This window comes from Cottoperca gobio, chromosome 3 (genome assembly GCF_900634415.1).
Source record: "Cottoperca gobio chromosome 3, fCotGob3.1, whole genome shotgun sequence".
Taxonomy (NCBI): Eukaryota; Metazoa; Chordata; class Actinopteri; order Perciformes; family Bovichtidae; genus Cottoperca; species Cottoperca gobio.
The window spans coordinates 6022871-6040370 of NC_041357.1; the positions used below are offsets into that span (position 1 = coordinate 6022871).

A 17500-nucleotide genomic window follows, 5' to 3' on the forward strand; every position below is an offset into this window, starting at 1 on the left:
CGGTAGCACGTATGCGGCAGATTTTCCCTAATTAATACTGTAGGTCAAAAGCTGTTAAAGCAGCTGTGCTTTCATCCAAGTGCGGAATAATTACGGTCTCCACCTGTTAGACATGCCGTCCATTTGCAGTCTAATAATGAAGCTTATTTTCAGTTATTTCTTGATGAGCTTTTTGTGACACAAAATAACATAAGTATAAACATCAGAAGCATTAAAGTGCTGCATAAGCTTCTGTCCGTCACCAGAATTAGATTTCCCCTCGTGGGTCCTGATGATGCAGGCTGACAATCGCCAACTGTCCAATGAAAGAGTTACCGGTCAGTCTGTTTAACTTCATGTGTACTCCTCCTGATTTGTTTGTAAAAAGTCAGCATGAACAGACACCGGGCCAGAACTGAAATTCAACAATGTATCTTTTTTTCCCCCTTGGAAAAGTGTGAAAGCATCCTGAATGACCTTTCGACAAGGACTTTGCACTGCTCGTCTATTGTGTCTCTTTCAACCTTCCTCCTGTTGTCACTAATATTGTGTCCGCTGTTGTATTGGCTAATTCTGATTTCTTTTTCCAAATGTTGTTGCAGTGGGTTGCAGTGCTGTTGGATTTCCAGTGGAAGGACACAGTTTGGAGCTTTGTGCCAGCGAAACCCAGCCAACCCATGGCCCTGCACTTCGGGGACTACAACCTGGACGGCTTCCCTGATGCCCTGGTAGTCCTCCGCAACACCACTGGCAGGTAGGAGAGATATTTGTTGGTGTCGTGTTCTGCAGAAATACTACTTATGTGTGTAAGGTTGAGATGTGTAGATAATGCTTTTGTCATTTTGGATTATACCCACAGCTAGGTTCCTCTAGGTCAGGGGTGTCAAACTCAAATACACAATGGGCCAAAATAAAAAAATCGATACAAGTCTAGGGCCGGAGTGGTTCAATGTTTATTGCAAAACTTATTGAAATGAACTTATTGCACATATTGAACCTGGAACTAACAAAGCTTTAGTTATTGCCTATAAATCAACATTAAATATGAAATAAAAAATCAGTTGCATACATTTCTTATGGCTCTATCTGCAGCTTTTCCAAAGTAATTTTTAATGAAAACATTTTTCCACAGGCCAACAACAGCCAAAAAATAATTTCCTTCAAAGAAAAACCAAACATGCCCTGTGGTAGCAAGAAAAAAGTGCAAAAAGGAAACCCATTAAAGCTCAGTTTGCTGCTCTGTGATGCACACTAGTCTAAGCCAGATACTTGGCATCTCATCTTGGATGCAAGTTCATCAACGTTAGGGGTCAGGCTCTGAGCTGAGGAAATCCTCAGGATTGAGTGAAGGTGTTCATCAGTAAGACGAGTCCTGTGTGATGTTTTGTTTATCTTCATCAAAGAGAACAGTTGTTCTTTAAGAGTTTGGGCAGCTGAGGCATTGTGTCTGGGATGAAACGTGGAAACTGTGCAGCGCCCACAGAGTCATACGTTGCCTTGAGTGAGTCACTACATTGGAGTTCAATCAGCTCCATTTGTATGTTGGTTGGTGCGCTTTCCACGTCAGCTGTAAATAGGTTACTGAGCAGTTCAAACCTGCACCTGAACCTTTTTGGGGCTTCAAAGTCGGCAAATCGCCGTGTGAAGTCGCCACCAAGTATGCCTGAGTTTTTCAGCCAAACTGTGCACTGGGAACACGGCGGGCGAGACCTGCTCTTTCATAGTTTGGCAGCACGGAAAATGGCTCAACTTTTCTTGCAGCATTTGCGTTTCCCACAGGCGCAGCTTGGTTTTAAAAGCCCTCACTGCAGCGTACATGTCTGTGATCACACGGTCCCCGCTCCTGAAGCTGCAGGCTGAGCGTATTGAGATGGCTCGTGATGTCACACAGAAAACTTTTGATCCCGGAGCTCTGTTGTGTCTTTCCCTTTACTTTCCATGAACTGACAGATTTCATCACGCAACTCGAAACATCTTTTCAGTACTTTTCCTTGGCTTAGCCATCGCACCTCTGTGTGATAAGGCAAGTCACCATATTCTGAAACCCAACTCCTCCAGAAAAGACCTGGCGGTGATTTAAACCTTTGGCTCTTATGAAGTTGACTGCTCGTACATGTTCCATTTTGAAGGCTTTGCCACACAACGCTTCTTGGTGTATGATGCAGTGATAAGTTGTCAGCTCACCTGCGCCGTATTCCTTCCACATTTTCTCCCGAATCCTGCCTACCAATCCACTCTTTTAACCGCACATCGTTGGCGCTGCATCTGTTGTCAGTCCCACAAGTTTATCCCAAGGCAGCCCTCATTTCATTTACACACCTAGATACCTCTTCAAATAGATATTTTCCCGTAGTTGTGCCACGCATTGATCTTAATCCCAAAAGTTCCTCTGTTACGCATAGATTTGAGTCCACTCCACAGATGAAAATGGACAGCTGGGCAGTATCAGAAGTGTCGCTGCTGTCATCCACAGCAAGGGAGTATGCGATGAAATCTTTTCCTTTTCCTACCAGCTGTTGTTGTAGATTGGTGGCAAGCTCACGTACACGAGCAGCAACAGTGTTTCTGCTTAGGCTCACATTTGAAAACGCTTGCCTTTTATCTGGGCACACGACGTCGCAAACTTTCATCGTGCAGTTTTTAACAAATTCTCCCTCGTTAAAGGGCCGGCCTGATTTAGCTACCTCTGCTGCCACAATATAACTAGCCTTTACAACAGCCTCACTTTGTGATTTGGCTTTTGTGAACATAGCCTGCTGTGACACCAGACATCTTTTCAACTCTTCTACCTTCTGGAGCCTCTGTTTCATGTCCAGATGCTTGTACCTGTCGTGGTGTTTCGTTTCATAGTGTCGTCTTATATTATAATCTTTGATTACAGCCACACCGTCTCCGCACACAAGACCGACGGGTTTGCCCTTTACGAACATATACTCTGCCGCCCACCTGCCTTGAAAACCCCTGTTTTCAAAGTCCATCTTTCGTTTAGCCATTTTTTGGGTAGTGGGATAGCTGAAAGTTGACGGCTGCTGATGAAAGAGTGGGAGTGGCAAGGGCTCGCGCTTTCGGGGCCTCGATTTAACGCGCCAACGCAGTGGCAGTGCATTGTGGGATTTGTAGTATTAGTGGTGCGTGCAATATACCGGCGGACCAGTTCTAATATTAATCATTAATTATCCTGCGGGTCAAAGATAATTCCACCTTGAGTTTGACATATGTGCTCTAGGTCTAGGACCTTATTTAAGATAATATCTAGTAAATTAATGAGATATTTTTTAAATGAAACTAATCCCTGCTTGGCAGGAGATCCCTTAGAATCCTGTCAAGTAGGTCCCTGAACCCCACTCCAACTGATGGTTCCAGTACTATGCCTCACTTCATGACTCATTGGTGCAGAGACACACAGTTTCAGAGAGTCCACATCCAGGGATTGCATATGCTACACACAGTTACATACAAATGGTGTTTGCATTGTTATAACTTGAAAATCGATGCCATGAGAATCATACATTTCATGCAAATCCATATCCTCTCAACACTCGCTTCATTTGTTGCCAACATGTCATGTTCTGATGAGATTACACTAACTATAGTATTCCAGCGGAACACAAAGTGAAATTGATTGGAACCTAATAACTCAAGATGCATACTTAAAGGGTTTATGTAAATCGGTTTAGCTTCAAATCTATAAATGTTTTATTTCACCACATGGAGGATTTACTCATTACTTTACTGTGAAATGACTGTACTTGCAATGACATATTATCATGTTGGTTAAAATTAAAAAATAACGCCTCTATTGATATAAATGATCAAACAAAGTAGAGCAGGGATAATTAAATATAATGATTTTAATAAATGCAACTCATTTGGTATCTACATATTAATGCTGATACACATATGCAACAAATAATTGGAATTGGTTCTGCAGTCTTCATCTGTTTCAGATTACAACCTTTGAAGAACAGCTCTCATCCTCATACCCACAGAATGACAATATATTCAAAGTACAGCAGTTTTCAAAGGGAGATTAATTCAATCTTCTCATTAATAAATCATAAGATATCAGATGAAGCATAAATTAAGGTGATTGCTGACACTTTTGCATTCATGACACAGTGCAAAACAGTCCTTGGCTGCTGGATAGAGATTTGAAATGTGTTGCACGTAGCAATAGGAATCTATGACATTGTAGTATAATGAAGAAGTGTTTACCATCCAGTTCACCAGAGCACGGACTGGGAGAGCAAGGCAGCTAAGGTGACTGTTCTTCAGTTTACGGACATGGCGACTGATAGGCCAGTCCTTTTTAAAAATCACTGCAGCATGTGCTAGGACGTTAACGCCATGGACACTAGTGTGTGTGTGTGGGTGTGGGTGTGTGTGTGTGTGGGTGTGTGTGTGTGTGAGGACCTATGTGGATTATCTGGCCTCAGAGATGAAGATAAAATAGCTGAAGGGGTCATGGCTGTGATTGTTTATGCATACTAATTGTTTCGGGGGTGTGTGCGTGTCGGAAATAGTAAGATGTTGGGTAAGAGCTTCAAAAGACACGAGCATGTGAACCCTACTTTCTTGTCTAGGCTCTATACCAGTAATCACCAGTAAAACCGGTCGGGCTTAACTATTTGCAGTCAGCCTCATCTAGAAACGACTTCTGTCTGACCAGCTCTAATCACACAAGCTATAGCTTCTTTCTTTTTTCCCTCCCTTCCTCCATTTACGTCCCATTTTTAAGCCTGAGCATTGTAATCCCGCACTGGGCCATAGATGTCATTGCGGAAGTGCTTGCCAATACAATTTGACCCCATCAGTAACAATTTGAACTACATGATCAGCATACAGAGGATGAGGATGAAGAGATGAAAAGAGGTCAGGGTGGTAAGAAAGAAGAACGGATTAAAGGTTAGAGAAGTATTTGAATGTCTTCTGGTTTGAATCCCTGAACATGTGAAATCCAGACCTCTAAGAAGTACCAGTGACGTGCAACGAGCAAAACCCCAAACGGTGTCGGTGGCTTCTCTAGGAAGTTCTTACTGTGTATTAGGTGTGTCCCCGACTAAGAATTTACATCAAAGCTTAACAGTCAAGGCTAGCCTATAGTCGACTGTTCATCCAATTTATTTATGTTTTGTTGTGTTTAAGCTTTATGTATCTAGAAAAATGGCGAAATGTGTTGTGTGAGACGGACACAACCCGGTTTTCCTCACCTGCTTGCTTTTGGTGGTTGCAAACTGAGCTTTTGGCTGTAATTCCATCGCCTCCATTGTAGGTGAACGTAAATGATGGGACAGTGAACGAGAGAGAGAGCTGTTTCCACTCACTTCCCCTGCTGATATTCACAGAGAATCGTTCATAAATTCAGAATATATTTAGCGCTCCGATTGTGCTCGGCCTACTTTCTTATGCGAGTGCTCTGATTAATAAGTGTTTTCTATGAGTTTGAAATGGTAGCCTTTTATATTGTTGTCATTTAGCCTTTCTGAGGCCACCGCCAAGATGCAGCTTCAGTGGTCTCGCAAATTTGATTAGAGCAACTTAGTCTACATGGTGATTAATTCACACACACTAGAGAGATTGATTGAAAGCACAGTTGTTTTCAAATTACTATTAATAGGCTGATATTTATGCCAAAGTTGGCTATACGTATATATCGTGATTTGCTGAGAGAAACAAAGCAGCAGCCTTATATGAATGGAATGATCTTCTGTTTCACAGCCACATTTTCCCGTCAACTGTGAGATTGGAAATTGAATCGGGTTCCTTAGATCAAGTTGTCGAATACTCGACTCCTACATAAAGTAGGGAAATGTATTAGTGCTCCGGCAAGTCAATGTCATAAAGTCATAGTAATTCTGATCTGCATTGCTTTTTTTGAGTAAAGGCACAAGGTTTCAGAGGTCATCTTTGAGCGATGGGATGTGCTTGTTTTTGTTCAGACATTTTATCAAATGCATCCTGTCTACTCGCCTGCTTTGGATTCAGCAGCACTCACGCAGTACTAACCGAATGCCCTCTGCTTACCAAATATGTGTACAGCCCACATCTGATCTATTTTAACTCCCTCTCCCTTTTCCACCCCTCTTTCTTTCTTTCTCTCTCGTCTTCCTCTCCATCTCTACTCCTTCTTCCTTCCAAGTGGTTATTTATAGCTGCTTTTCAGATAAAAGTCTTTCTAGTCCGTGTCACTCCTCCTCCGAGAAAAATTATTGCTGATTTAAATGTTTAAAATAGGAAGACTGAAGGAGTAGAGGGTGTGAGATGAGAGTAATTGGATGGTAATCGATGGAACAATGAGCAGAAGGAATAAATAGAGTTGGGAGGTCGGCTGAGAATGCATGAGGTTTTGTGATATAGCTCATGTGTGTTGGGCGTGGCTTTGACAAAACAAGTGATTTGCTTATATTACTTCAGAAGGCAATATTTGTCTAATGCTTTTTTGTTGATTGCCCAGCTACTACTACAAAACAACTAGTTGACCATATAGAATAGCATGGAATGTGCACGGTGCAATGAACATGAACATTTTTGGGCCAAGCATCCATCCAATTTCTGCCACTTGGGTCTGGGGGTGGAGGCAACGAGCCAAACAGAGTCCAGATAGCCTCCGCCATGACCTCATTCTCTTCTTGAGGGCTGCCAAAGCGTTCAAATGCCAAATGGGATACAAATACCCTTCCGCATATTGGTCTGCCCAGGGTCTCCTCCCAGAGGCGCCAACGCCTCTGTCCAGGAGACATTCTAATCAGATGCTCCCCCCGTCCCCCTGACACCCCGCAGAGTGTCTCATTTAATCTCTGATCTCTTTCTTTCAGTCACCACTCAGAGCTTACAGCTATAGGTGAACAATTGAAAGTAGATGGACTTATATTGAAAGCTTTGCCTTCACCACCTGTCAGTGATTTTCCATCGTACCTTGTTCACTGTGTCTCCTTCAGTGCACCGTACTCGCATACAGACACTGAGAGGGAACTTTGTCCAGCAAATGATGTAGGAACCCACGGATCCCAAAAGAGTCCACTGTACATCGCTCTTCAGTTGCTCGGGATACTAATGCTTATTTTTAGCATGTGTACTTAACTTGGAATGCACATTTGTTTTATTTGAAGTTTGAATGTATTTAAGTAGCACGTGTTGATACTAACTACTCAGTTCTTCTGTCCACTGAATAATTGCTGCCGTTGCGGGCAGAGGAATCACTTACTGTTGAAGTGTAATTGTACAGTAGGCTGACTCACTGTTGGATGCTGTCAGTCAGCAATAGGCAGTAGCAATACATCTGGGTTTTTTTATCTAAAGGATTATGTCTATTTCGGAATATATTAATAAAGAGGTCTACCTAACTGTCACATTAAGGGGATATATCATCCTTTTACAGTTTGGAAACACAGCCATTCAGCACTGCAAGACTGATTTAGGGCGTGTGTGTGTGACGGCGTGTGTTTATCATTTTCATCTTTGTGTAATTTCCATCGGCAGCTTCTCAAACTAGACTCCTTAGGGTCCACATTATATCCAGGTCGCAGGACAGACGGGGCCTCCAGACTCTCTCTCTGTCTCTCTCTCACACACACACACACACACACACACACACACACACAAACACTGACCAACATTATTAAACCCACATTTGGGATGTTGGGGAGACAAGAGGTGACACTGTAACAGAGACAGAGATGCAGAAACAAGAGCAGTAGTATGAAACTAAAGATGTCATCTTATATCAATGTGAGAAACATTTCAGTAGGGACCCAAGAAGACGTCACAATTAACATTATGATTTCACTAAAATGAATAATGGATAATATTTTTTACGTGAGATAATTGCATTAGTAGCGTTATTGCTTTGCTGGATTACAGAAAACTCTTTGTAAAATGATTGTTTATAAAGAAATGGAACATGAATGCAGCCAACAAGCAATGAACAGGGGTGGAACTGCAACCCATGTTATTGTTGAGATACCAAAACCAGCAGTTTGTGCTGCAGTATTTTACATTCAACTGTGTGTGTGTGTGTGTGTGTGTGTGTGTGTGTGTGTGTGTGTGTGTGTGTGTGTGTGTGTGTGTGTGTGTGTGTGTGTGTGTGTGTGTGTGTGTGTGTGGCTGTAGTGCTGCTCAGTGGGTTGGGGGAATTCTAACAAGTGAATGAATGAAGATGGAATTTGATGGTCTTTTTTCGGCTATAATACGCAGAGTTGTTTTCTTTTCGTAAGTAATGTTGTATTTTCTCAAATAATGACCTTGGACATTTTAAAGTAAAATAAAAAAGATATTATAATAGTATAATTTACTAAATTACTAATATCACCAAAGTGGTGAATAAAAAGCTTTAGTCACATCGCTGTGATAATGTATACAGATAGAAAAGCCTTCATGCTGACTCTTTCGTATTCAAGTCAGTAGTGTTGCAGATTTCCATTGAAGCCATGTTTCCATCATAACTATTACTTTGTTCTATTTCCCTCTGCGGCTCACTTTGTTTTCATAGTATCATCACAAGCAATCAAATTAAGAGTGAGAAGCTTCGACAGGTGACACAAAGGGGACAATGCTTCAGATGACATATGACCTAGAGCTGTAGTTATACCTGCTGCTACAGTGTCTTGTAGATACACCAGCAAATATCAGTACTTTCTAGGAATAACTCCTTAATAAATAACTGTGTGTGTGTGTGTGTGTGAATATATATGATCCACCTCATTGGTCAGCTTGAATGTGTGATCTGCCTGAAGCGACTTTAGATATAATTACATGTGTCTAATGTGCACACCAGCATGTGTTTTTCAAGCAATCGAAAACTAGAGCGAGATCAGCACTAAAGCTTTTTGAAAGCCGTCATCATCCACATTGACGTCTAACCTCAGCAGATGACCTCGGGTCAGGATGAGCCTAACAAATTACAATGGGCCGTAGATGCATCATTGCCCACTCAGGCACATACACACATCAACACACACTTGCACTCTGCATGGGTACATTGAGCCCATCTGTGAGAGGAATCTGCAGAACATGTTCACTCGCATTTAAAAAGATGACTCGGTGTAAATGAGACTTTGCAAACATTCTTTACACCACATTATGTTTAACAATGCATCCTTAATATTAGATTTAACCAGAATCATTTTCACTTCCTGTAACAGGTGCATGTGTTGCTTCTGCCTGGGAATATTCTAGCATGAGGTAATCAGCTACCAAGCATTACTTCAGTCCTCTGTCACTCCCACCATAGAAAACCATCAAAGTGACAATTTCTTAGTGTACGGGTCAGTGAGCATCAACATGTTAAGGCAATGTCAAAGCTCCCGCTCTTCTTCAGAGACATCACGGCCCCCTCACTGCAGGAGGAACTGAATCATTGCAGAATCTTAAGATTATTCTATGTTGTTTCCTGGGGGCTATAAATCCAGCAGCTGGAATACTGACATAAAACATTTCTTCCAGTCGGCTTCAATAGATTGTTGTCCGTTACAAGTTTCACTGTGGAAAGAATAATTCATTAATTTAATGCTTGTCTTACTTTTTTCCTGGACTGGCGTGTTGTCTCATGAGGGCTGAATAATTAAAAGTTATCAATAATGTATAACTTACTGTAGTGGAGGGGATTTTTTCAATATTTTGCCAGAAATAAATCATCTTGATTACCAAGATGGGAATGTGTTGCCCATGTGGACCGTAGATGAAGATAAAGAAAACTGTGTGATATTTTTGGAAACTCCTTCATTGTAGTTTCCCTTTCTTCAGGGAGATATTCTCGTGGCTACGGAATCACAGACGTCTTCATAAATACTGTTTGTTTGTTCCTACTACAGTGCCCAGTGCTCTGTGTGTGTGAGGTTCATGCAATCTACAGTGTATGATGGCAATTAATATTAAGTTTTTCAAATATGGATTCAAGAAAAGGTGTGCAAAACATGATTAGAACTGACACAAGTGCATTATTAGGTCAATTGTACGATCCAAATATCACATAATTCATTGTGGCATTTATAGACTCGGGTAAATGTGGCCAATTATAAATCAATGAAAATGTTTTCCCCAACATCCAATAAAAAAAATGTAGTTCCTATTAAGCGATCGTATTCAAACATAGGCGCATATGTTTCTGTTTGACCAGCATTAATAACATGAGACATGTTAGAGGCAGAATCTGTGCTTCACGTCTGTCATCGATTGACATTAATCCTACATACTGTCATGTAATTAACTGAGGTTGACTTGAGGACACAATGCCTCACATATATCAAACAGATGGCACACATACATTTTTCCCAAATACTATCATCTTACACAAACGTTCTTAATGATGCAGTCTCAGTGTATTTAAAGATTAAAGGAAATACTCTTTGCAGAGATTAACAATCATTTACATAAACATGTTTGTTGCGACACTGCCACCACTGGCTCTAAAATTAATATGCTTTACACCCCCCACCTACACCGCCACCCTCCACATCTTGTGTTTGCTCTTGTCAATATTCAAAGGGCATTCGTATTTGTGGTGTGGATATGTTTACGCCAGTCAACTGTCAGTGTTGTGCTGTTTTTAAAGTGTTACTCTCCTCTGATAATGAGGTGTGTGTGGAGTGTTTTTGTTTGCTGTTTCTATTCTAGTGAAGAGTGTGGCGTGGGCAACAGTTGGCAGCGCTGCCCCCCCTCTGCTCTTTTAGCTCCGACCAGCTGATGTCAGAAGAAAAATACCGATCAGACCCCAAGGCTTTCAGAGCTAGACGCTACCTTAACCACAAACAAGCACACGCACACGTACACACACACACACACACACACACACACACACACACACACACACACACACACACACACACAATAAGGAAAATAGAGTTTCTGTTTTCAGCTAAAGGGAATTTCGAGTATGAGTCTACTGCTGGAGGAGAAATTGGTATTTCTGTCTCTATGCACAATCTGTACAAAAGCAGGAGTCTAGAAGGAAGCTTTTACTCTTTAATTGGACAGAACTTTACAGATGTTTATATAGCTGATAATATTCCACTGGTGCATATCGGCTGGAGTGAAAATGATTTCAAAATCAGAATACTGTTTATTACCAAGTTGTTTTCACATACAAGGAATTTGCTTTGGTGCATAACATAAACATAGTTTCAATTATACAAAATAAAAAAAACATGCACATAGAAGATTACACTAACATTTAAAAAGAATACTGTAAATATATCTGAATTTAATTGATATAGCTGTATAAGAAGATTACAATACAAATATGAAAAAATACTATATTTAAGCAATAGCTCATGACAGGCCGTGGTATATGGTCATTATATCACAGTTAAGGGGCGTGGTACAACCCCCTTAACTGTGATATAATGACCATATACCATGGCCTGTCGTGAGCTATTGCTTTTATAAAACGGTTACCAAGTGTGGCAATATGAAAGAAAAATACACACTCCAATTTAAATAGTTTTTATTATTAAATAATAATGTTCAAAATAAAATAGTCCCTCCGTTGCATTTTGTTTGCTTCACGATGTTCTTTTTGGTTTTTTTCCATTTGGTCTTCACGTAGCTCTGCATGTCGTCTTTTAGGGGCTGTTTTCTCTGGAGATAGGCACTGATCGATCCACTCCTCCAGAGTAAAGCTTTGTAAGTTTGTTTCTTAACGGACGTAATTTAACAGCTGTAACGGTTGTAGCTTTTTCTCAGACGCGGAGGGATACTGACTTGTTGTGAAAAGTAACTACAATTCTACCCGTGATATACGCTCATTATACCACGGCTAAGAACCAATCAGATTGCTTGATTTGACATGTCCGTTTTATAATCATATATATACAATATATCTGAATATAAATGAGAGAGCTGTGCAGTTTTAACAAGTGGTAGTTTTGTGCAGAAATGTGCAAAGAATGTTAACGTTCAAAGGATTAGGTACATTTATATAATTTCTCTGTTATATACAGTAAGCATGAGAATTAGAAATATATCTACCACCAAGTTACACAATGGGCCCAATAATACACAATGCCTCAGCAAAAGCTCTTTGTTTAAGATTTCCTTTGATGAGTTCCAATTATTTTTAAATACCTTGAGCATATGATAATATGGTATTCTCTGTAGGATTTACGACACGGAGACGCGGTGGCAAAAAGCCTTGTAACCAAGTGTTTTGAAATCTTTTAAGCAAAATATTGACCATCTGCCTGCTCTCTCATTGTAAAGATAGACACAGAGGAGAGCAATCAGCGTGTGCACGTTCCTTGGTCTCTTTCTCTCGCCATCTTTGTGTACATCAAAGCTGCACTGAATACCACCAGAAATGCTCTTCTCCAAGGGAACACACAACTGCCGCATGGAGATAATGGCCCCTTCTTTGCTCACCAATTTACTTTGAAAATTAATTAAATCTTCCTTGTTAAGGTTTTAGGGCTCTCTGAGGGATTGAGCATGAGAGGACTGCATGTATAGTATATGTGTGTAAGAGAGAGATGGGGAGAATATGTGTTTGTGTGTGTGAAATACTGTAATGTGTGTGGAGGATGCTGCATGAAGGCAGGGAGGATGCATGAAAAGCTCTCCTTCGGTTCCAGACTGTTGTAATCTGCCTGTAGTGAATTTGTTTGGAGGAATCAGTCCTGCTACTGTATCGGGGGAAGACATGTAAGATTGTCCTTGTTATAAAGCTACATTTTGTCATTTATTTATTGCTGAAACTAAGTACATGTTTTGTCATTTGGGACGGGATACTGAGACAAACCAGGAGTGTAAATAACAGGTGTAACTGAGGTCTCAAGGTGTAGAGGCTTAGTAGCGATAAATAACAATAACAGGCTGTCGACTGTGTCAAAAATATAAATACCTGAGTGAGTAACTAAATGGATCAAATAAAGGCTTGGTGTTCGAAGGCACGTGGTCCTATCAGCAGGCCTGCCGCTCTTTCCAGTGATGCCACACTGTGTCCGTACTATGTTTGTGTTTTGCCAGCAGAAGGAGAACCATCTGGTCAAACGCATGATCATTTGAGTTTCCTAAAGCAATTACATTTGGCATGGACGGACCTCAAACGCGCTATTGTTAAGTATTTCCTCAAAGTTTCATATCATTTTAGCCTAAATCAAGGAGTATTCGTTCTGAAAACACCCACTGGATACTGTTATGCAGTCAGACACTCTGGACTAATAAGTGACTATGAAGATCTAAATGGTGTTGATTTCACTCACCTCCTCTCTATATTACCCAACGTCAATAACAACCAATACAACCAGGCATTGAAGATGAAAATGTAATATGACATGCAGTGTGTTTGTGAGCCAGCCAACCACAGAGCTGATGAGCAGCAGCAGCTCTTAGTGTGTAGCAGTGAAACAAATGTGATCGTCTCAGCACTAGTAGTAGTGATTGTAATAGTTTGGAAGTCGGAATGGAAGCAGTTTAGCTGAATTATGGGGTTTTGTGTGAAGTGTTCCAGGACAGTGGCACTGATGAAGCACTGCATGCAGCGACTGTAGCTGATCATTATGTAAACAAAGCACACATCAAGATGCTTAATTTCCATATCAGCACAAAATGTTGTCTCGGCAGTGCCTTATCTCCTAGAGGAAAGCAGCATAGTGGGAATATGCCCTCGCACAACTTCCTGTTTCCCATCCTTATAAAATGTAGTTAGTAATGTAATGATGTCGATGGAGAACAAAGCTCCTGCAGCTTTTTACAGCCCTCCGCTGTAATGGCTGAGAAAACTGTTGTTTCCTTGTAGCAAAGAGCGCTGCATAGATGTGGTTAGACTACTAGGCTATTTTTATAGGCACTGAGGTTGCTTTCAGGGCAGCAGCAGCTCAGAAACTCTCTTTACTCAGGTAGGATTCATATTCACAGGGAAACACACACATACACACACACTCTATTCATCCACTGCCCTCAGGGAGACAGAGCATCCTGCTGGCTGTGAGTGTTTGATGTTGAAATGGTCCACCCCAGCTTCATAAGAGCCCCCTATTGCAGGAGAAATGGTCTAAATGTCACACTCCAACCTTCACTGGGCTGCTCTGCGTGCGTGCGTGTGTGTGTGTGTGTGTGTGTGTGTATGCAAGAGTGTACATGTAACATGTAGCCATGCACGTAGCAGTATGTGGCGAGGGGGAGCTATTTCTGGAATACAAAATGAGGTCACAGATGGAAATGGCTGAACTTAAGTGATTTCTGTTCGGTTGATGTTACACCACTACATGACAGCAGCAATGTCCTTTCTATTTATTACCTAATCGCAGATACCAGTGACGGGAACTGTTATTGTCTGTCAAGATGCACCTTCAGATGTCACACGTTTCTTTGCAAAAGAGTTTGAATCAACGACAAGACAGGAAAAAGCCTTAGGGAGATGTGGCACATCGGGACGAGACACACTCACAAAACATGGCACGTACACACATCTGTGTGTAGAACTCTTCAGGCTATAGGTCACTGAGTGTCTGACAGTAACAGAATAATGTAGTTAACCTTTGCTTGGGGTTGTTGCACAGCAAAATCACAACAAACCTCTCTGTCCTCATCTCTTCTGCCTGTCTCATGCCATGTGATAAACGTGTATTTTATAGAGAACGGTTTGTTCGGAAAAGTTTTACTACCCTGTCTGTCTGTCTGTCTGTCTGTCTGTCTGTCTGTCTGTCTGTCTGTCTGCCTGTCTGTCCGCCTGTCTGTCCACCTGTCTGTCTGCCTGCCTGTCTGTCTGTCTGTCCACCTGTCTGTCTGTCTGTCTGTATGCCTGTCCGTCTGTCTGTCCACCTGTCTGTCTGCCTGTCTGTCTGCCTGCCTGTCTGTCTGTCTGTCTGTCCGCCTGTCTGTCTGTTCTGCTTCTGTCACTCATCTATGCTCTTTACGGGGCCTCGCTCACCAGAATATGGGCCGTGTTAAACTATGAGATCAGGTTTGTCTGTGCCGCCAAACAGCTGAACATTTTTGGGTAAAATATATAATTGTTGTGTTTCCCACCAATAATGTGGTTGTGATTTGTTATTGTTATTATTTTTATGGGGGGTAAAGTTGTCCTATTATGATACACCATACTCGGAAAACATATGGAATTTGATTTCCAGGTCTGGAGGTATGGACACATATTTGGGTTTACAGACTATTGCCCCTATTCTGTTTTCTAAAATATAAAAAAAAAAAAAATATGTAGAAACAAAGATCACACAAGAAGAGTGTTTTTCATGGCATTTACGCCACCAACATATTTACCACTGTGAGAGAGCACGGGCCAGAGCGAGCTTGATGTGGTCGAAAGCAAGAAGTACGGCTTGCTGCCTTTACGCTGTACGTCACAGCCTGCATAACAGAATTGCCCTAAGTGCAAGATGTTTGACAGTGGGTCGTCATCGAACTTTCTGGCTTGGCAATCCCAAATATAAAGGCTGGATGCCTAAGGGTTGTAAATGGATATAGAAAGCCAGATGCAACTTTGTTTTGAAATTGTTTTGACATCTCCAAAATTGGGGCGGTGGCAATTGTAAGCTATAAGCAAGGGCAACAGGACTGTAGTGTTGTCACAGCATTGTCTGCACCAAGAGTCACAAAGTCAAAAATGGCCTGAAAAATCTGCAGAAAAGTCTAGAAAATGGAGTCTGAAAAACAAACGGTATTCTGAGATAGAAAATGTGTCGGAACCCTGTGATAATTACAAAGTAGTGGTGAGTCACACCACACAAAGCAAGCTTAATGATTACCCCCTAATATCCTGTTTACACTCTACAGACTACACTAACTGTATCTTCACAGACCGTCACCACAGGTCTGGCTTTGGAACTTTTAACATTAAAAAAAGCTTAAAACGGTGTGATAGACTTTACAGACAGATTCCAAATATTATATACTGTCGGCAATGTATTTACTACAGCTAGCTAGCAGCTTTGTTAGCTGTATTGCTTTACCACTGGGCTTTCCTTTGTCTTGTATTCCTTGATGAGCACTTTATAAAACTTTTGTGACCTCTAGTTTTTTAAATAAAACACCTCCTAATAGAAAACTTGTATTTAGAATTAGATGAGTGTTTGCACTGATTTATAACTGAAAGGAAATGATAAAAAATATATTCCTTAGTGGTATCTTTGTCATGCTATGTAGTGGAAAGCAGTGAACTTGGCTGTATTGTAATGTCTCTGTACTGAGTTCAGATAAAATGTGTTAAACTCAGAGTTTAAGTCAACACAACACCTCATTCTGTGCCCACTCATGTTAGCAGAGCAACAATTAATGTTCTTGGTTATGTAAAGCTCACTGCTCTTCACCGTGTTGATGCCTGGATGAGTTCCATCACATTAAATTCTAGTGTGTATGTGTCTGTGTCTGTGTGTGCGTGTGCGTGTGCGTGTGCGTGCGCGAGTGTGTCTCCGTCTCTCAGTATGCAACCCGACCAAGCAGCTGCCAAGAGCTTAGCAGGCTGTTGCTAGGCAATGCCATTTAAAATCCATCCGTCTCTGTATGTTGGAAGCAGGGTAGATGTGTTTGTCTCTCGTGTTGTTGCTAATACCGGGGTGGAAACTGGAATAGCGCGAGCCATTTGCCTTGTTAGCTCTGCACAATATTTTCATTCTTTCAAAAGTGCAGCTTTGTTGGTGGGAGGCTGATTTGGCCTCAGATGACTTCCCAAACAAAGAAAATTAAGCGGCTTTCTAGGGAGCTGTTTAGTAATAGCATAAAGAAATAGGGTGTTTGCCATTTGACGATTAGTTTTAAAGAATATCATTATAGCCCATTCTTGTGTGAAACGCTGCAATGCTATTACAGCAAAATGTGCGGAGGTGTATCTGTGTGTGCTTCATTCAACAGCAAGCACATGTTTTTCTTTGAAGTTGTAATCTTCAGTGTGGGCCTATAAATACATCTCTGGTTTGCTGTCCCCTGTCAGGTGTTGATGTAACACAGTAGTAATTCAATCTATATCCCGGTTATGTAATGTTTTCCATTAATGGCTGGAAGCGTCCAGGTCTTGGAATTATTCCTCTGCAGTACAGTGTGCCACCTGGGTCCCCGTGCTGTTTGGGATGGATTTAACCAGATAGTTCGCCTGAGCAGTGACAAACAAAGAGCAAAACCAGCGCCTACAAACTCTCCACAGACAAAGGAAAAAGGACATAGTACAACCGTTTGGTTGATAGGTGATCTGTAAGGAGTAAAGTGCAACAAGTCTACAGCTGCTCTGTGAGGCTGTACTGACTGGCTAAATGCTAATGTTAGAAAGCTAACTCGCAATGACGATGCTAACAAGCAGATTGCATAGGTATAATGTTTAGCAAATTATCCATATTAGTATTAGTACGCAGTACTTCCCCAAGTGGCACTAAACACTAAGGCTAACCTACTTGCATGAATTATCAAAATAGTTGGCCATTATCTTTCTGTTGATCGACTAATCGCTAAATTGTCTCATCCTTTCAGCTCTGCTCAACACAAAGTTCAGCTGATGATGATGGGAATGTTATTAGTTTGCAGGTATTTGGTCATAAACTAAAGCATTTGACAAATAAAAATGCGCTTGAAGATAAGGGATTCA

The 17500-nt window shown here is 41.3% G+C and overlaps 1 protein-coding gene across 1 annotated transcript in view; it reads left to right on the forward strand.

The window, feature by feature from the left end:
• LOC115003427 (T-cell immunomodulatory protein-like) overlaps window positions 1-17500 on the forward strand; it is an 82279-nt gene that overhangs the window by 51261 nt on the left and 13518 nt on the right. The window contains exon 4 of the mRNA XM_029425186.1: window positions 582-733. Coding sequence (XP_029281046.1) covers window positions 582-733 — 152 coding nt within the window. The remainder of the gene's footprint in view (window positions 1-581; window positions 734-17500) is intronic.